Here is a 21,632-nt window from a genome sequence, read left to right on the forward strand (position 1 = left end):
ACACACACACACACACACACACACACACACACACACACCTCTTTAAAGGTTTCATAGAATTCACCAGTGAAATGATCTAGGCCTAGAATTTTCTTTGGGAAAGGATTTTAAATTCTGAATTAATTTAACACATCTGAGGCTATTCAGATTTTTTTCTTCTTGCTCACTTTTAATAATTTGTGAATTTTAAAGATCTAATCTACTTCATTTAAAATGATATATACATTCACTTAAAACTATATTCAGGGGACTTTCCTTTGAGATGTTATCATCCACTCTTAGGTGTCTACTACTGTCCTTCCTCTGTGTGTGTGAACATGTGTGCACATGCCTGTGTACATGTGTGTACGTGTACATGTGTGTAGTTGCACATGCCTATGCAGACCAGAGATGGATGATGGTGTCTTCCTTGGTTACCTTCACATTTTTTTTTCAGATAGGATCTGTTTCTGAACCTGGCTGGAACTCAGCTACATGGCTAGACTAGCCAACCTGCAATCTGCAGTCTGTCTGGCCCCTTCCCCTAGTGCTATGATTACAGGAAGATGCTACTGTGCACCCAGCTTTTCATGTGTGTGGGTGTCAGGGATTCAAGCTTGGGTTCTCATGTATGTGTGTCAAGTATTTAACTGACTGGGCCATGTCCCCAGCTCCTACTGTCCTTTGCTTAGGATTTTCTCTCCCCTTTCCTTGTGCCCCATACTTTGTCTACATCAGTATTTTTCTGATTGCTTTCTTTCACATGCAGCATGTGAGGAATTCCATCTATCACTCTTACATAACTCCCATTGTCTCTCTTTCCTTCACTGCCGTTTTGTTAAGTCGTACCTGTTGAAGGGCTGGACCCTTACACCACTAACTTCTGACCTTTTGAATACAGACATTATGGTGTGCATTTGTCCTAAGTGTTGGCTTGGTAGTTCCACAGATACTAACACACTGTATTCTCAGTGCGCCGGACAGTTATTAATTTTCTTTATGATTTTTTTGACTGAAGCCTTAGATATGTTATTTCTATTTCCAAACATCTGGGAATTTTCTAGATCTTTTTCTATTATTCATTTCTAATTTTAATTCCAATGTGGTCAGATAATAATCTTTGTATTAATTCTTTTATAGTCAGGGAGAATAATTTTGTCCTTTATCAGTTATGATTCTTCTTAGTGGTTGCCTACTCTGCTGTTTTAGAGTGACTACCTTGGAAATGTCTATTAGTCCCAGTCAGCGTTGGTGATGCTCAGATCGTCTGTGGTCTTGCCCACGTTCTATGGACCTGCTATAACAGTTACTTAGGGCAGCAGATTAATACCCACAACATCAGCTCAACACTTTCCCACCTGCTGGTTAGTTTTGGCTTTATGTCGATATGTCAAAACTTCCTTATGTCAAGCAAGTTCTCTTATTGACTATATACATATTAGGATTTCATGTCTTCTCTGTGGCTTGATTCCTTTATCATAATATAATATTCTTCATCTATGGTTATATTCTTTGGTCTGAAATCTGTTTTGTCTGATACTTCTTTTCTTTAGTGTCCACAGGGCATGTCCTTTTCTCTCTTCATTTCAACTTAACTCTTCCTTTACAGTCCTTATCTTATAAACAACATAACATCCCTAGCCTTTTACACACTGCCAATCTGTTTTGAATTGGCTGGCTCATCTAATTTAGAAGTGAATATTTTGAAGTAAATTTTGTGGTAGTTCTTCTTGACCAGATTGGGATTATTAGGTTACAGAAAAGGGTTCTATCCATTGATGAAGATAAAAATCAAACCAAACCAATTGTAACTGCAGCAGGACCAACCACCATTGGGATTCTGTAGTATTATCTGAGTATCCCAGCCTTATGACTGGAGAAAATGCTTTGACAATAAGAATAAGCTCATATTATAGAATGTGTGCTTTCCCTTTCTCCATTCACTTAGAAAGAATGAATTTTAAAATTCCAAGCTTTGAACTGTCTTCCTGTAGTCACCATAAGGCAACCTGCACAGAAATCACATTCCCATGACTTGGCTGCACTATAACCTATGACACTAGAGAGCCCTCAGGTTCCTCTCTGAGGTACACATAAGTTGCTTACATTCTTATTTTATAGTAAAATGGGATTTTTTGCAAATAGGCATTTTATCCTATTCCTTATTCTAGTTCAATAACCAAAATATGGTGAGCCATCCATGAGTGCCTACTGAATGAATGAATTAATTAATTAATTAAAATAAGGAAAGCACACAGGATGAATTCCTTCTCTGTGATAAATGTTGCCAGACATTAAGAGGACAAAAACTGAGGGCAGAAGGCAAAATTCACCTGCCAAGTGTACCCTCTCCAACCCTCACCTAGAGCTTTCACTTTGCATGATAAAACATGCATGATAAAACAGAATGTCAGACAGAACACCTGCCAACAGTCAAACAGCCTCTAATGAGGGCATCCTACTATCAAACAGGGGCTCTTTGAGCTGCAGCAGTGCCACTTGTGTAAGATGCTCTGGCCTGATGTGATGCCAACCTCCCTACATCTGGAACAGAGAGAAAGGTTAAAGCTCATCCTAGAAGAGGGAGGCAGGGATGGACAGGTATGACCCTAACTAGACAGACATGCTCAGGGACTCTGAAGATCAGAGGAAGGAAGAGTTAGAGGCTGCTGCCAGGGTCTCTGTGGCCAGGAGCTGACATAAGGAGGAGTTGGCAATTACTGAGAAGCCCTGCACCTCAAGCTCCTGCAACAGTTTCCTCCATCCAGTCTTGTTCCAGGTCTTAGAAGACAAGCATGACCTTTGCACTTAGAATAGCTACGGGGCTAGGAAATATCCCTGTGCTCTGTAGGTTTTAATCACCAGCAGTAGACAGTCCAAGATGCTGTGGCGTAAGAGCTGACACTGTCATGTTATGTCAGAAAGCACTAAGGTTGCAAGTCAAGCACACCCGGGTCCTATCCACTAGTTCTGCCTCTGCCTATCTACGTGGCTTTGGGCAAGATACTAAATCTACTACTTCATTATTTAAAAGTTGAGAGAACCGCTCACAGCTAAGTGAAATGGTCTCTACTTCTGAGGAGGTACTTTTGACCTGGTTGATAATGGGTAACATTGATGGAGGCCCTATAAACAGAACGTTTCTGGGTGAGTGGAGAGAAGGGGTGGGAACAGGCATGTGCACACATACACACACACACCTGCCTATCATCGACTGTCATTTGCACAATTCAAGCACACCCAGTCACATGGCTTTTTACTTATGAAGCCAACAGCATGAGACTGTAGCAATGGCACGTGTCTCAAATGCTAGAGTGGTATAAGAACATGCATGTGCTCATACTGTGTTTATAATAACTGGGACGTCCAAACAAGAAGCTGCAGGGTCTACCTTTTGGCTCTGAGGACCTTCCCCTTCATCTGAGGCCCCATCTTCTTGCTGGTCATAGGCAGGACCTCCCAAGATTCGGATTCTCTTCTCACACTGTTTCTTTGCCACAGTCAGCTGGTTAATGTACCTTTTCATGTTCCTGGCTCTCAAGAGATCAGTTTTCATGGCAGCTGATTCCTTACCTTGAATAAGAGGAATAGGAAGAGAAAAGAGCTTAGGACCCTGCATCCACAGCAGATGCAAATGGAGCTCATATCCAAATCAATCTCAAGTAGGCAGGAGCCAAAAGACAATGGGAAAAAAAAATCTGTTCTTCAGTTCAAAAGCCGGACCAATACAGATGTGGATATACACAGCTAAACATTGGACTGATCACAAGGTCTACAATGGAGGAGTTAGGGAAAGGACTGGACGAGCTTAAGGGGTTTGCTACCTCATAGGAAGAACAATATCAGCCAAACAGACCCCCCAGAGCTCCAAGGGCCTAAACTACTAGCCAAAGAGTGTACAGGGGGTGCCCATGGCTCCAGCTGGATATGTAGCAGAGGATTGCCTTATCTGGCATCACTAGGAAGGGAGCCCCTTGGTCTTATGAAGGCTCGATGACCCAGAATAGGGAAACTCTAGGGCACTGAGGCAGGAGTGGGTGGGTGGATAGGGGAGTACACTCATAGAGACAGGAGGGAGGGAGGAGGGAATGGGGGCTTGTGGAGAGGAAACTGAGAAGGGGGATAACATTTGAAATGTAAATAGATAAAATGACCAATAAAGAAAAAAAAAAGAAGTTTGCTATCTTAGGGTTTCTTCTGCTGTGATTAAATACCTGAATAAAAAACAACTGGAGGAGGAAAGGGTTAATTCAACTTACACTTTCACATCATTGTTAAACCATAACCCTTCCTTTCTTGTTCATCCTCAAGATCATTACATGAATATTATTGTCACAATATAAAAAATACTAAAATCCTTAAAATTTCAGTCTTTATAAGTTGAAATATGTATAAAGCCCAGCATCTATTTAAAATATTCAAAATTATCTAAAAATCTAAAATCTCTCTAAAAATGTAGTGTTTCTCTAAAATATCCAGTCTCTTTAAAAAAGGATAAAAACTGTTTTAAAACACTTCAAAGTCTCTCAACTGTATCCTGTAAAATCAAAAATAAGTTAAATACTTTCTTACTCTAGGAGGAAAGAAATGAGGCACAGGATCACTGCATCAAAGCAAAAGCAAAATTCAACCATATAAAGCATTCAGTGCTTGCTGGGTGGTGGTGACACATTCCTTTAATCCTAGCACTCAAAAGCACAGGTAGGTCTCAAACAAAAACAACAGATTTTAAAAGAGAGAGAGAGAGAGAGAGAGAGAGAGAGAGAGAGAGAGAGAGAGAGAGAGAAACAGAGAGAGAGAGAAACAGAGAGAGAGAAACAGAGAGAGAGAGAGAAACAGAGAGAGAGTGAGAAAGAAAGAAAGAAGAAGAAGGAGGAGGAGGAAGAGGAGGAGGAGGGGGAGGAGGAGGAGGAAGAGGAGGAGGAGAAAGAGGAGGGGGAGGGGGAGGGAGAGGGAGGGAGGGAGGGAGGGAGGGAGGGAGGGAGGGAGGGAGGGAGGGAGGGAGGGAGGGAGGGACAGAGTTAGTTCAGTGACTGACCTACAATCCTCTCAGCTCCATGGGCTGGGCAGCTAGCTCCACCTCCCGGGTCTGCCATCCATACCACACACAGCTTGTCATCTAGGTGCAGGCCAGCCCCATTCTATGGCTGCTACTGTCTTGGTGGTCATCCCATGGACACTGGCAACTCCAAAAATGCTGGGGTCTCCTGATATATCTGGGCTGGATTTTTACTAGTAGCCTCTCCTAGAGTTCTCTTCAGGACTCTGACCCTGCCCACAGTGCTAAGCCTCAACTTTTCTTCATGACCCTTTCAGTTCTGGGCTTTCTATTGCAACTAAGACTGCACCTTCACCAATGATCTCTCCTGGCCTCTCTCTCTTCAGGGACTCCAGCCCTGCCACACAGTGCCAAGCCTCATCTGTTCCCTGTGACCCCTTTGTGCCTTCGGAACCAGTACTGCTTGGGAAACTTACACATTACCAAGTTTGACTGCTAGCAAGCAAAGAGGCAGCCTCCATGCCCTCTGGACTGGCCTCTTCCTAACACAGCTGACTCTTCAGCACCAGTTTCCTAGTATTAATTGTCTCAGAAAAGCAAAGGTTCTACTTTAGCAGTTCTTGATCCAGAATACCAGACAGCTCCAACAGTGTCCCTAAGGGACCCTCAAACTTCCCTGTGAGCCTTCCCCACCCAGGTCGCCATCACCACAGCCCTCAGTGTTGTCTTCTGAGTTCTCACAGCCTATCAAGCTCTGAGCATCTGGTTTTTCAAGCCTGAAGATGTACAAGTCCTTTCACAGTCCTCCAAAAAAACATGCATGGTCTGGTCTGTCATAGATTCCCCACAGCCTGTTCGCGATTAGGGTTCCCTACTGCTGTGGTAAAACACCACAAGCAGAGTGGGGCAGAAAGGGCTTATGGCACTTATAATTCTCAGGTCACAGTCAGTCCTCAAACGAAGTCAGGGCAGAAATCGAAGCTGAGGCCATGGAGGAGTGCTGCTTACTGGCTTAAACGGCCTGCTTTCTTGTAGTACTCGGGACCACCAGTGCTGGGGTGGCACCGCCTATAGTGACCTGGGCCCGCCCATATCATCGATCAGGAAAATGCACCACAGATTTGCCCACAGGCCAATCTGGTCGGGGTATTATATCAATTGACATCTCTTCCAAAATCACTCCACCTATGTCAGGCGGACATAAATCATCCAGAACCACATGCCATGAATGAGTTTAATTTTATCAGATTACACTGAAAGCACATTAAACAACAACAGAAAAGATTAAGCAGAAGAGAGAAATTCCTCCCAAAGCCTGCCCCAATACAGGCTCCCAAACAAGAGAAAGAGCCCTTACTTAGGACAACCAGGGATGTGTGTGTGTGTGTGTGTGTGTGTGTGTGTGTGTGTGTGTGTGAGATGGCCAGTTTTATGTCAACTTGACACAAATTAGAGTCATTTTGAAAGTGGAAACCTCAATTGAGAATGTGGTCTCCTTCGACTGCCCTGTGGACAAGTCTGCGATGCATTTTCTTGATTGATCTGGGAGGCCCCGCTCCCTGTGGGAAGTACCACCCCTGGGCTTGTGGTTCTGGTGCTATAAGGAAGTAGGCTGCGCAAGCCTTGAGGAGCAAGCCAGTAAGCAGCATTCCTCCATAGTTCCAGCTTCAGTTCCTGTCTCCTGGTTCCTACCCTGACTTCCCTTCATGCTGGACTACAAATGAAAGCTAAAATAAATCCTTTCTTCCCCAAGATATTTTGGTCTTGGTGTTTTATCACAGTGATAGAAACCTTAAGTTGGGGTAGAAAATCATGTAGCAAAAGACAACCAGGCAGAATGTGGCCAAGGGCTTGTTAATATGCTATTACTTTCTTCTTTCCAGTGCATGTGTGTATGCACACATTTGCACACACGTGTGTGTGGAGGCCCAACACTGATGTTAGGAATCTTCCAGGGTCACTCTTCTACCTTTCTCTTTGAGGCAGTGTTTCAAGAGCAAGCTTGCTCCAGGGACCCCCAGTTTTCAAATTCCAGGGATGGAATACAGTGGGCCAACGCACCAGCCTGGCACGTACATGGATTCTGAGGATCCAAATGCCAACCTTTGTTTGTGCAGCAAGCACTTTAACCACCGAGCCTTCTCCCCAGCCCTGTCCTCTGTCCATATCTGAATGTTGCCCATACATCTGTGTTAGGGATCTGCCGGTACTACTGTAAGTGCTGGAGACACACTGTCAGTACAGGCAGGGTACAGTCAGACAACAGGAGGGCGGCTCAGTGGTGAAAGCACTTGCTGTACAAACAGGAGGACAGTAGTGTAGATCCCCATTTCTCCAGAGCTGGAGTTCTAGAGAAAGCGCCAGTACTCATCAGAACGTCAGCCATACTGAAATTGGCCTTTCAACCACACTTGACACAGTTCACTCACCAATGCAAGAAGTACTTGAGGAGTCTAGGACAGAGGTGACCACTGAATTTAAAACACAAAAGTAACCCTGGGGTATGGCAACTATACTTTAGGAGTTAGAACACGCTCTGGAAATGAATAATAATGCATTTGGTTAGGGACTATATTTGATTTCTCTCAAAGTGTAGTCTAAGTAAGGTTTCTGTGCATCTTTCCTGGAGACCATCACCTCCCCAACATAATCACAACTTCCTTTGAGTCCCACTTAGTCACTACATGCAATGCACAAAATAGTACCAAGGTAGGCTGAACACATCAGTATTTAAAAGTCAGGCAGAGTATCATAAAACACACTCACTGTCAGCAGAGAAGCAGCTTCCTATCACCTACGGTCACAGACAGAGTACAGGTCTACAGGTGCCCATACAGGCCACAGATGTGCATGTTTGCCCAGATGTGAGCTGAGGAGCTAGTATCATCTGATTTCAGAAATGGTTTCCAAACTTGTCCTATGTTGGATAACAGCAGCACTAACCAGAGGACCAACTATCTCAGAAATCTTCAAAAAGAGGAAAAATATTTTGGAGTTCCCTCTTTATGAGAAGATAAAGCTAATGTAGCTCGCTTCAAGTGAGTCGAGTACATCCCAGATGCTTTGTGGATGTATCTAAATAAACATACACTTGTAAACGCTAACACTTCATAAAAATGTTCACTTCTAAATACACACACACACAGGGGGAGAGACAGACAGACAGAGAGAGAGAGAGAGAGAGAGAGGAGAGAGAGAGAGAGAGAAGAGAGAGAGAGAGAGAGAGAGAGAGAGAGAGAGAGAGAGAGAGAGAGAGAGAGGAGAGAGAGAGAAACCAGTCCACTAGCAAGTCCTCTTGTTGGAGGGTTTGAGACACATGAACATACTGACTTAGGAATTTAGCCTTAGGTTCAAGATGACTTCCTAGTATGAAGTTAGCAGTGTTTCCCAGCAGCTAATTGTCACAAACTCCAAAAATGAAAGCTGCCAAGAACTCAAAAATATTTGCCTTCCTCTTCAACTTGAAGTTGCTATGTTCTTTTTGAATAAAGAACAAACAGGGTTACCTTATTAAACCCACCACCTAAGATGTCAGAGTCTCAAGTGTCACTCCACTGTAGTGGAGATTATACCTGTGAAAGAAGCAGAACCAAGAGCAGGTCAACAGCAAAGCCACAGACTGCACAGTGGAGACAACGGAGCCCACGGACCTGGTGGAGCCTCACCCTTAGGTGCCTGAAGCTGCCATTTCCTCCCCTGAAAGCCCCATGTAGTGAAGCTGGGTGAGCTTCCTTCTGTTTAGTGTTCCAACATGCATGTGACTCATTACCAAAGTAATTATTAACATCTCAGTATTCAGAACAGCAGAAGGAAAATTACTAATAGCACCTGACAATACTGGGCATATTTGTCCAATCACAGGAAGATGTAGTATGTGTCCCATCTCTACTAGAACACTGACATTTGGGCCTCAGAGTCTAAAAATATTGTCAAGTACTTTGGCTGATATTGCTAAACATAAATAGAAAGCTAAGTGCTAGCTAGGCACTAAGCTGCAGACCCAAATGTGCAGATTCCTCTGTTCTCTCCACAGCGATGCATTGTGAGGTGTAGGTAGCAGCAGCAGCAGCAGCAACTGAGAGATGTAGGAGCATGCTGACTCCTGTGACTCAGACAGGTCTGCAGGGCCAGGAATTCTAGAGTAGGGTCAAGTCACCTGAGTATCACAAAGTCCTCCTGGTGAACGTGGGATATAAACTGTCATTTGAAACTATGGCTCTACAGGATGAAGCCCAAACTTACTAGGATGGTGTCAAGGCATTTGGGGTCCTGCTCTTGTCTACTTATCAAGCCTTGCCTCTCCATTGCACACCAAGCACCACATAGTGTTCACTTGACACAGACTAAACACCAAGGCTATTTCATTACTCCCTTTGACCATGTGCATGTGGAACCATCTATTATAATGACCCTATACGACCCAATGGGACTGACAGATGCTCAAACTTTATGACTCCACTCAGTATTAGTCTTTACGGACATTATTTTTTTAACCTCTGTTCCAGATTGAGCATTCTACACATCGGTGAATGTGTAAGTATTGCTGCATTTATTATTAGACTATGACCTCCTTTATTTCAGGGACAGTTTTATTCATTGCACTGCTGTTCCTAATACAAAATAGCACTCAAGAAATATTTTCTGAGTAAAGGAAGACTCATTTCTAGTGATCCCTGGGCATTCTCTGCTGATATCAAGCATCTTAGATCTCAAGGGCTCTCCTAACTACCCAGAATCATTTGACATTGCATGAAGCTCAGAGATTAGATATTAAGTATAACAGATACGATGACAGGGTGATGGAGTAAGACAGCAGCAGATGAGAAAGAAATGGTATAAATACTGCTTAGGTAGGACAAGGTGAGCTCAGGAGCAAGAACATCCATGTGGCTGGCATGTGGCGGTGGGTCAGAAGGCACATGGGACAGGATGCTTACATCAAGACAAGGAGAAGACAACAGAGCGTTTGATATAGTTTGAGTGACATCACAAGATTTGTACAGATTTTTACACCACCATGACTTCTGAAGAGAACTGCACAAGCAGTCAACAATGTCCAGCACTCCCCAACAGGCAAAGAATATGAATACTGGAGACAGTTCCTGGAAATTGGCCAGAGCTTGCCATCCTCCTCCAGTTCTAAGACCAACCGTTTAAGGTAAGCAATGGGGAAAATCCAAACAGTATATATGTATCCATTACTTGAGTGAATAAAGTCTGGGGGAAGAAAGTTTGCTAGTAAAATAAACCAGAAACAAACTGTTCACATTTATAAGTTTGCTGTAATGACATCTTTCTCATCACACACAATGTAATTTTCGTGCTTGTAAACCAAACATGAGTTCTATCACAGGCCTCTCCTCTAAGGCCTAGCTGATACATTCTTGTATCTAGGCACTCATCCCTACTGAAGGGCTAGAAGGGTCTCACTAGCCTGTAAGGCTCTAGGGCTCTGCCTGCCTTCAGGAGACTCCTTGCTCCAACTCCCACGTGAGCCACGAAGCTCCCCTGGCTTGGGAGATCAATTGCTGAACTCTCACCTCAATATAATCAAGCCAGTTCTGATTAAGTTGAAACACACAGCCCTCAAGTTCAAGAAGAACCTCTGCTTAAAAGCCCAGCTGGACAAAACAGGCCAATGAAGTCAGAACACAGACTAAAACTTGAAGGAGAAACTCTTGAACCAAGAGCTGTCATGAGACACGGCTCTGCTAGCCACTCCTACATACTTAGTGCTCAGTCGCTGAATAAGGACTGGGACTAGAAATTCCTACCTTCCCTTAGTGCCCTCTACAGAATAGGCCAGCCCTGTTGAAGACAGCTTCACTAGGAAGCTTCAGGCTACACTCACTCGATTTCTAATATAGCTTTATTGAATCATAATTCATACATGATTCATTTCCCCCATTTATTTTAATTATATGCAACTGAATGGTTATTTAAAATATAAATTCAGGTGCAACTGACATAACGTGGAATGTTTTCTATGCACCCCTCCAATTTCATGCATCTCAAGCCACTCCCTAGGAAACTATGATTCTACTGTTCAACCGTCCTCAGATTGGCTTGTTGTGCACATCCCAGGTAAACAGAATCATATAATGTGGGGCCTTTTACATTTGGCTTCTTTTACAATATACCTTCAAAGCTCATTACTATTCACTGCTGAATAATATTCACTTATATGAAATACTACACTTTATCTCCTGTTGCTGGCCACACAAGTTATTTCTGGTTTTTATGTGTTTAAAATAATGGTACTGTGGATATTAATATAGACATTTTTGTGAGGATATAAGCTCACTTTCCTCCAGTGTACATCTAGGAATGGAAAACCTAGGTCACAGGGTAATCCTATCATGAAATCTTCTAGAAACTGCCAACTGTCCTCACTTTCCATGTGCAGAGGGACTGCTTGAGGACCAGTCTGTACGACCTCACTAATGTGTCTGTGTCTCACTTTCCATGTGCAGAGGGACTGCTTGAGGACCAGTCTGTACAACCTCACCGATGTGTCTGTGTCTGTCTTGTGTCATTTTAGTCACTGCAGGAGGAATGCAGGGAATCTCATGCTAGCGTTGATCAGCATTTCCCTCCTGTATAATGATACTCCTTTCATAAGCCTCTTGGCCATTGGAATGTCTTTGTAGAAAAACTCACTAAAATACTGCGCATATTTTTCTGTTGGGTTATTTGTGTTTTGATGACTATTCTGTAAGAGGTTTGTGAATGCTGGGCATACAAGCTTCTTCTCAGACATAGAACCACTGAACCTTTGTCTTTTATTCTGAATTCTCTTTTCTTCTCCTTCTCTTTCTCCTCCTCTTCCTCTTCCTCCTTCTTCTCTTCTTCTTCCTTCTCCTCCTCCTTCTCCTCCCTTCCTCCTTCTCTTCCTCTTCCTCTTCTTCCTCCTCCTCCTTCTCATCCTCCTCCTCTTTTCTTCTTCTTTCTCCTTTTCTTCCTCCCCTCCCTTCACCCCCCTCCATCTCTTTGAGGCAGAGTCTTCCTATGTATCCCTGACTAGCTTAGAACTCTCAACATAGATCAGGTTGACCTCAAGCTCATGAAGATCCACCTACCTCTGCCTTCAGAGTCTGGGATTAAAAGTGTGCATGTCCATGGCTTGCTTCTTTTCATTTCTTTTTGCCACACTACGTTTTTAATTTTTGAAGGTAAATTTACAGTTTGTTGTTCCCTCTGAATTAAGGCACCACACAACATCAAGGTGGGCTCTAATCCACTATGATTGATTATAATAACAGGAGATTTAGACAAGAAAGGAAAACAAGAACTAAAGAAGGACGATGTAAAACATAGGGAGCAGTTGGCCACCTACAACAGCCTCTCTTTATCTGTGATGAGTATCTTCTAACACCCCAGTGGATTTCTGAAGACTCACACAGTACCAAAACATATATATTTCTTTTGTCTTTATATTCCAAACAATTATAGGACTTAATTTAAATGCTAGGCAAAGAAAGACATCAACTTCAATAGTGAACTAGATACATTAAAACAAAACATTGTAATAAAACTGCCATCATTGTTACTCTTGTGCCTGGGATCCATTTTTAAGTAAGAGTTGGGCTGCCTTGTATGGCCTCAATGGGAGAAGTAAAGTGAATAAGTATAATAATAAAATTAAAATTAAAAAAAAAAGCTCCAAGAAAGAATTCAAATTTCCCATATCTGAAGATTTATGTTTCACTGCACTGACTTTTGGTCTTCTGAGCTAAAAATAGATCATCTTTTCTTTAAAAAAACAGTTACATGAACAAGTGCATAGTCAATGTAAGTATTAAGTAGCTAAGGCAGCCACTAAGTAACTAGCAGGTAGTTAACATATAAAACATGGATACTGTGGACAAAAGCTTATTTCCAACTAGGATGGCATGGAGCAAATGGGGAGAGACTTCATCATGCTGCTGTCAACAGTATAACTTGGAAGTACAATAACCCAACGAGAGAATGTTTTCTCGACTCAACTTACAGCAACAGGAATTCACAGAAAAGATGAGTGTGATGAGAAAGACCACATCTATCACATTCTTTAAAATGTCTGTCAAGCTGTCTAGGAGTGAAGCACCCTCCCTGCAGGAACAATGACAATAGGGAACACAACCGATGTCCTTACAGGTTCCATTATCACAGGTTTCAAAGGCAAGGCTTCTTCCTCTTTCAGAGTAAAGGCCAAGTCTCTCCAGCACCAGCAAGGCCCTTCGTGATGGTGACTGAACCTTTGGAAGCTCATGCCTGGCTGTTTTCCTGCAGCCTGTCTCTTTTGATCTACAGCATCTTCCTCAAACAGACCTCCGAGCTTCAGCCTTAAGGGTTACTCTTGCCCTCTGTTCAGAGGGCACTCTCAAGTCCCTGGTCAATGCCCACAGTTCACCCTGAGGGCTTTTGTGCTACCGTTGAAGACTAAACCAGCTTCTGCTCTAGCTGCATCTCCTATCACCCAACTCATCCCCCACACAGACACACTGCTCTCCAAAGCACTCACCACTTCTTCAAATAATTGTGGCTTTTTAGTGTTTGACTTCCTCCTAGCTCTGTGAGAGGCTTGCTTCACTGCTGGACTGTTATCCCTGAGGGGTATTCGGCAAGACTTTCATGCTGTGTAGTGAGGTCTTCCTTAGGGGCCAAGGTCAAGAACCTGGGCACTTCCTCATCTACACTTCCTTGTATCCTTTGCACAGAGCTCCTACTTTCTGGAAGTGACTAGAGGGAGCTTTAAAGTCCTTGAGCCAAGATTCTTTTGACTTTTGCACTAACTGGAAACCTGGGACAACAGTATGACACTTATTTGTTCTTTTAGCACACTCCTACCTGGCAGGGATTTGAGCAGATCTGGGGATTTTTTTAGACGTTTATTCTTCCAGATGAAAATGAGGTTTTCCTGTGTATAGAAATTCTGTGCTGTAGATATTAACATGTCCTCCAACTTCACATACGTAAGGAGGAAGGGGGAAATGTGGAAGCAGCAGGCAAGCTATAAGGAGCTGAAAGCCATCCTCCTAACCCATCCCTCCCCAGGTTAAGCCCAGGAAGAACCTACTTCATATGAAGATAAACAAACAGGAAAAATGATGGAGCATACATATCTGCTCTTCAACAACCTAAAACACAGGTACAAGAAGAGAAAGAATCTTAACAATCCGAACACTTACCTGATGGACAAGACTACATGCACCAAGAAAACACTAACCTACTGAGATCACTGGACACACATCACGGCTGGTGGTGTGGGCTTATAATCCCATCACTATCAGAGCAAAGGCAGGTGGGTCCTGGGCCCATGCTGGCCCACCAGTTAGCATACTTGGTAAGTTCCAGGACAGGTAAAAGCCCTTTCTACCCTTACCCTGCCCCGAAAGGCAGAGAGTGCAGAATGATGCTCAAATCTGTCCTCTAGCCTCAGCATGTGTATGCACATATATGCACCTACACACATGCATACACACACACACATACACACAAACAAAGTACAGATATTTGTCACAATGAGATTAATTTTACTCTCTTTAATATTAGACCTATGAGTCTACATCTCTTTGAGGGTTAAACGACCCTTTCACAGGGGTTGCATATCAGATATCCTGCATATCAGATATTATATTCAGAGCAGTACCAAAATTACATATGGAGCACCACTGTATTAGACCATGATTTACATTTTAAAAATATGTCAGCACAATGTTCCATATTTGACAAAGAACTGACTCGAGCTGACTGAGGACTTTTCAAACACACACTGGGAGAAAACAAATTGCTTCTTACCCTTGTGCCTCTTCAGCTGGGGAAAGCTGCTAATTGTAGTTGCTTGGATTATTTCCACTACAATTTGATACCTGATTTTAAAAGAGAGAAAGAAAAGGTTCAATAGAAAGAAAATACTATTTTCAGAGATACCTTTAGACTCTGTTTATGCTAAACAAACAGCATAGAGGCTATGAGGCCCCAAGATTCACCAAAACAATCCTAACAGCCAGAGCACCTATAAAAGATCAGGTACTATAGCACATGTTAACCATTTCTGAGGCCCTAATGGAAGAGTCACTCTATTCTGACATAGAATGAGATTGTGTGTGTGTGTGTGTGTGTGTGTGTGTGTGTGTGTGTGTGTGTACCAGCCACAGTCGCAATGCTTGGCAGCCTCTGGATGCCCTGACCGAGCTGGAGTTTCCAAGAGGGAGAGGCTTCTCTAAGTGCAGACGGGCTCCTGATGCTCTAACCCTCCAGCCCTGCTGCCACTGTCTGGCTGTATCTCTTCATTACTTCTCAGAAGACTCCTCCAGACCTTTAATGGCAGGACATCTGCTGGGGAACTCTGGCATGGATATTTTCCTGAAGCTGCCTCAGTACATCTAACGGTGGGAGAGCCAAGAGCCATTAGCTTAGAACACAGGATACATGTGAGAGGACCTCACGTAGGGAAAATAAAAAAAATGTTTCCATGTTAGGTGACAGGCGCAAGCCTATGGTTGTGACTATTTTGAATATATTTAATTTGGTTTTAGAAATAAAGTCATTGTTTTTTATTGGCATTGTTGTTGTTTTAGAAATAAAGTCATTGTTATGGCTTTAATTTTTTTTGTTGTTGTTCTTCTACTACTACTTCTTCATCTTCATCTTTTTTCTTGTTTCTCCTTTCTTGTTTAACAAGGTCTCACTATGTAGTCCTGGCTATCCTGGAACTCATTATGTAGACCAGACCGGCCTTCAACTCATAGAGAGCCACTGTCCTCTACCTCCTGAGTAATAGGATTAAAAGTGTGAACCACCACATCTGGCTTAGAAATTAAGTTCTTGAGAACCACTCAGTGGTTACTAGGTACTTCCTTAACCAAACTGAACTGTCTTGAGCTTCATATCCTCTATTTACAATTTTGTTTGGAGATTTCCCACAATAATGCTATTTAGCTTAGTTCTTACTTTAAATACTAACTCTGCCCAAGCCTGGCAATGCAGTTACTAGCATCTGGGAGGATCACATGTTTGAGGCTAGCTTGGACTATAAGGTGAATAGTGGGCCAGCCTGGAAAATTTGGTGAGACCCTGCCTCAAAATGAAAACAGACAAGAGGACTGGTGACAATGCTCAGTGACAGAGCACATGCATGACACTCATAGGCCCATTTTACATCAAACAAACATCAAACCACTGGCTGGCTTTTAGAGTAAAAATCATATAATGTTCTTCAGCTTTTTGACCAAAATCAGAGGAACACACACATTCATCAAAATAAAGCTCTTTACAGATTCCTTACAAATTTGCACCTTTTTTATTTCTTTGGCTACACAATATAAATACTGATTGATGTCTGACGTTCACCATGGCAAAGGCAAGCTGTTATTAGCACTGACACACTGTCACCTCTAGACTGTGGCAGACACTGAAGCTACCACAGTTCTATCAGGGAAAGCAATATCCTTAGCCCAAAGTGCCCGAGCAGTTAGGGATGAGCACTGATGGCATTCAAATAGAGGAGACTAACAAAAATGTTGGAAAGGGAGGGAATTCCAGAAAAGCATTCTCAGTGGACAGATTCACAGAGCAGCCCCTGGTACATTTTATCTTTGTCTCTCTATTCAGTTCTGTGTGAAGCCAAGATGCAATTGGACATAGGGACACATGGCACCTCCATCCTTCAGGGACCAAAAAGCCACATGCAAAAGGAGAGATGTGGAGCTTAAGTCTCCAGTGACATCCTTAAGCCACCAAATCAGCCCCACACTAACTATCTCAGGGTGTTTCCTACATTGGTGTTGGGGGAGGCAGGCAAAAAACATAAAAAGCTAACTATAAATCACTGTGCATGAACCTGCCTCATGGCCAAATGTCATCTTAACTAGAAGACTCTTTGAGAACTCCATACACATAGAAAATATCTCTAGGCTGATTATATATTCAGGCTGTTTTCCAAGTTGAAGCCTTGCTAGGAACATTACAAATAATAGTTTTCTGGTGGAATTGCTGTCATTCCACCACATAACAGCAAAGCACAAATGGCTCCTTATGCAATTTGTTCTGCAAGTTGCTAAAAGGATGAGGAAATAGCTTAAGAAGCATCCACATTCCTGGAACGACTGAGTCTACCACTCCCTAAGCATGGTCTGTATTTAATCTGCATTTTAGGTTTACTGGAACATACAACTCCAGAGTGTGCCTACAAACACCTCCCCGAATGCTACAATCTGTATGTCTGAAGTAGCCTCAGTGCCCATCCACACAGCTTCTAATCTCAAGTGTAACTTAAGGAAACAATTTAATAGACTGGATCCCCCAAGCTGCTAAAAAAAAAAAAAAAAAAAAAAAAAAAAAAAAAAAACCCTAAACTATCATTTACAAGTTTATTGTAGAGAGTTCTATATAAAAAAGAAGAAATCATCAAAACTGCTTTCAACAAAATTTGTTTTTCCTATGCTTCAGACACACACAAATGAACACCAATATGGTTGGTCTCTGCTTCAAGACACTCTGGGGATATACCAGACTCAAGGAAAAGCATTCAACCAGTAGTATTTATAATTCAAAAATGCATGCAAATAAATGTTTATAAGACCTTAATTCTTAAAATGCAGATGATAGGTGCATTTATAACTGCAGCCATAACACTGTGTGAATGAATCTGATTGCTACAATGCAAACAGAATGACAGGAGGGCAGCTGTATTAAAATGGTATAACTGAGTCATTTGAAAACTTTTCTAAATGGTTCCTCTCTTCTGCTTCACCCTATTCCTGATATCCTAAGCTTTTGTCTGTTTCTGCACTAGTGTCACCCTGCCTGAGACCCCTGCTGTCTCTGAGAAACCAAGTCTGTCAGTAAGCATCCATCTCAAAGCCCTTCTGACTTGTCCTCTGTGCATCTTTAAATGAGCTCCTATTCTTCCTTCTGCTGGCTGTCACCCCATTTCCCCTCACCTCGGGTCACTCTGCACTGGCTCAACTGTCCACTCTTCCTCAACCCAAACCTACCTGGGCACCTCTGTGGAACCCTTCCCCTTTCACTTTCACCCTGCCCTTCCTCGTTCAGGATGTCCTCACAGGTAAGCCACACCACAGCTGCCGTTCCCTCTACCAGCAGACCAGGATCTGTTCTCCCACCAACCCAGCTGCTCTTTGCCCTCAATAAAAACACAGATCCCAGCCAGGTCAACTTTTGTGCTACTCTCCAACTAGTTTCTCCTGGCTCTTGCTCTGTGTCCTCCCAGAAGGCAATCTCCAGGAGGAAGATCTATTGAATTAGAGGTAATATACCTCTTGCCCTCCCTCATGTCTTACTTACCATGTAACATACAATGCACATTAAAGTCTGGCTTCTCCCAAATCCTAGCTCACTTCTGCCTGACAATAGGACCTGTTCATTTACTATTTTACACTGCTGGTTTAAAGACTCCACTTCCTCAGAGTGTTATGAACAAACAAATAAAAATGGCATCTAGTCATTGTGTGTCCGGTCATGGAAGTCTAAAAATGGGCTCATTTTTGAGCCCAATACAATATTGTGGCTCTGTCTATGAAAAGAGGATACATTTTTCTTTGTATGTAATTATAAGCCCGGGGCTTGTGCCTGTTCTCCTCTTGTACCTGGGTTGGTATTAAGCATACAGTAGGTATTCAATACATATTAATAGGCTAGACTAAGAATATATTTAATGTCTCTAACATTTAGTGGGTATACCTAATATTCTGAACAATTTGTTTTTTTGCTGTTCTTAGTGATTCATGCTTTGAAGGAAATGAGTCATGAATGGTGCTGCCATGCCAACAAGCCTGACAACCTAAGTTTGATCTCCAGGACCCACATGTGGAGGGAAAGAACTGACTCCCCTAAGTTGTCCACTGACCTCTACAGATGCCCTGGGACATGTGCGCATGCATGCACTGTTAGTATTCTGTCTAAACTCCACCTCCCCAGTTACCTGGCAACAGCCAGGTATGCTCCTCCCCACAATTACCTGGCAACCGCCAGGGAGGGATTCACTATAAAAGGGGCTGCTTGCCCCCTCCTCTCTCTCTTATTCTCTTACTCACTTACTCTCTCTCTTACCCTCCTGCCTCTCTGTCCCCTCCCCCACCTTCCTCTCTCTCCACGTGGTCATGGCCGGCCTCTACTTCTCTCTCTCTCTCTTATCTCTTCCACCTTCCTCTCCCCACCTTTGCCCTTTCCCCTGAATAAACCTCCTCTCCCTTGGAACCGCGTGGTCTGGAGTGGTCTATTCTGCACAGCGGTCGGATTTCTTACATCTTTCTTACATGCACATACAATAAATACACATAGTAAAAAATTTAAAACTTTAATTAAAGACAAGTACCATAACCTGAATTCAACGACTTCCCAGCTCCAGCCATTACCCTTCCTACAGTCTCTTCTGTCACACAGAGACACACCATTTGCTCTTCTGAGTAGCCACCTCCCCTCTCTTTCATTTTAAGCACTAAATCTGGCTACATAGACTTAGAGTAGGTTGGTATTTATGAACTCTTCCCCCTGAACTGAAACACTTAAAACACAGTGAGCTTCAAGCAACATAAAGATTATCACACTTCTACTAACTACTGCTCGCAGAAGGTCTGGAGACTTAGAAAGTTGACTTTAAAGTTGCCTACACATCAAATGAAATCTAATCAGACTGTCCCTCTCTGTTTCTGTTTCTCTCCCCACTCCCACTTCTCACCCCCTCTGTGAGTCTGTGAGTGTGTGAGTGTGTGTATGTATATGAGTGTGAGTGTGTGTATGTGAGTGCACATGTGTGTGTATGAGTGTGAATCTGTGAGTGTGTATGTATGTGAGTGTATGTGAGATTGTGTGTGTGTGTGTGTGTGTGTGTGTGTGTGTGTGTGTGTGTGTGTGCATACTTCATTTATTAAGCCCACTTTCCAAAGACTTTAAAGAATTATTAGTTTTGAGTTTTCTGGGCATACCCATGTGAAAAGTTTTGGGGCAATAGAAGATGGAACAAATCTTACCTTGGAATATATAGTTTGGTAAATAGTTTGAAATACTATTTTATATTAAAACTACCAAGGATATAGCCAGGTATGGTGGCACACACCTTTAATCCCAGCACTTGGGGGGCAGAGACAGGTGGATCTCTGTGAGTTTTAGGTCAGCCTCATCTACATAGTGTGTTCTAAGCCATTCAGTGAGAACCTATCTCAAAAACAAGTAAGTAAATATTTAAATAATAAATAAAATTAGCAAAGATGAATAGAATAACACAGACAAATATTTAAGAAAATCAAAACATTTTAAAAGAGATGTTTTCAGAATTGCCAAAAACTAGGAAAGCCATGCTTGAGGGATTCCAGTTAAAACATATGAGAAAAAACTCATGATGATTTCATTCAGGTAAACTGATGCTCTGAGTAAGAGCTATATAAGACCTTTAATGTACCCATACCTTTTCCTATTTAAAGGGGTACTTAGTTCTGATGCCTCAGACTCTCTAACCCCACGTTTAAGAGAATCAGGCTTAGACACTGGGGTCTCTAACCACACTAGGCTAGAGAAAGCATGCCCAAAGATCTGTGGAAGGCCTGGGAAAGAGCTCAGTCCTGTACAGTAAGGAAAGCTAGATACAGTCTGTTAGGTGCAGATACCCCTTAGCTGAAGCTCTGCATCTCAGTTATAAATTGAGGGTGCTTTTGTATACAAACCTGACCTGGACCCCAGTCAAAACCAGGGCATGCCTTCCTGCTGATACAATCCAATCACGTTTCTGATAGTCTGAACTTTAAAGAAAAAAATCCCAGTGATTAAGAAAACTCAAGAAGTGGGCATCATAATATTTATAGCTGCAGTGTGTGCAATTGAGAAATTCTGCTGTCACCTTGGTAGATGGCTCTAGCATCTGATAAATGGCTGGACAGGCTTCATTTTCTCAATGCGAGCCAATCCTTACTTTTTCTAGAAGGACGTATGTTCACTAAAGAAGATGAGGAATGCACAGCACACACTCTGTCACCCTCAGCTCACATCTTGCAAACCTTCTTCCTACTCAGTGCTTTCTTGGTTTTCTCAGGCTTTACAAGACATACTAAATCAGAGGTTCTTTTTAAAAAAAAAAAATTAAGGCTAATTTTAGGACTAGAGAGATGGCTCAGTGATTAACAGTGCTTACAGAAGAGCTGAGTTTGGTTCCCAGCATCCATGTCTGGCAGTTTACACCCCCCTGTAACTGCAGTTCCAACATTGTGTTCAGATCTGTGATCCATTCATATACACACATGCATACAGACATACACAAATACACATGAATAAAAGTTTATGTAAATGCCCCCTTCTCCCCTGTACACATATACATAATCTGGAAGTTAATATTCATGGAAGATGCCATATTTAAATATTCCAATTTTGTGTCATTAGTAATATACAATTAGATGTAGCAATTTTTTTAAAAAACTAAACCTTTTGTGTTAAGTGTTTCAGTTATTTCAAAATTTTCTCTATTTTAAATAAAACTGCAAGACAAGAATGAAACAAAACTCAACACTTTCAGAAAAAAAACTTTCCAAATTCATGATTTTCTTAGAATTATGCATAGTAATTAGATTTAAAAGAATGCATATTTTCACATTAATAAAATGACACTACAGAAAAATTTATACATTTGCCACGACATGGATTGCCTTATGACACCTTTGCC

At 42.3% G+C, this 21,632-nt stretch overlaps 1 protein-coding gene across 1 annotated transcript in view; it reads right to left on the reverse strand.

Annotated features, from left to right (window-relative positions):
- The window catches only part of Snx25 (sorting nexin 25), a 104,124-nt gene that overhangs the window by 25,447 nt on the left and 57,045 nt on the right, over positions 1-21,632 (reverse strand). The window contains exons 6-7 of the mRNA XM_034520954.2: positions 14,759-14,829; positions 3,371-3,552 (exon numbers count right to left, since the gene is read on the reverse strand). Coding sequence (XP_034376845.1) covers positions 3,371-3,552; positions 14,759-14,829 — 253 coding nt within the window. The remainder of the gene's footprint in view (positions 1-3,370; positions 3,553-14,758; positions 14,830-21,632) is intronic.

Source organism: Arvicanthis niloticus, chromosome 16 (assembly GCF_011762505.2).
Source record: "Arvicanthis niloticus isolate mArvNil1 chromosome 16, mArvNil1.pat.X, whole genome shotgun sequence".
NCBI classification, from domain to species: Eukaryota; Metazoa; Chordata; class Mammalia; order Rodentia; family Muridae; genus Arvicanthis; species Arvicanthis niloticus.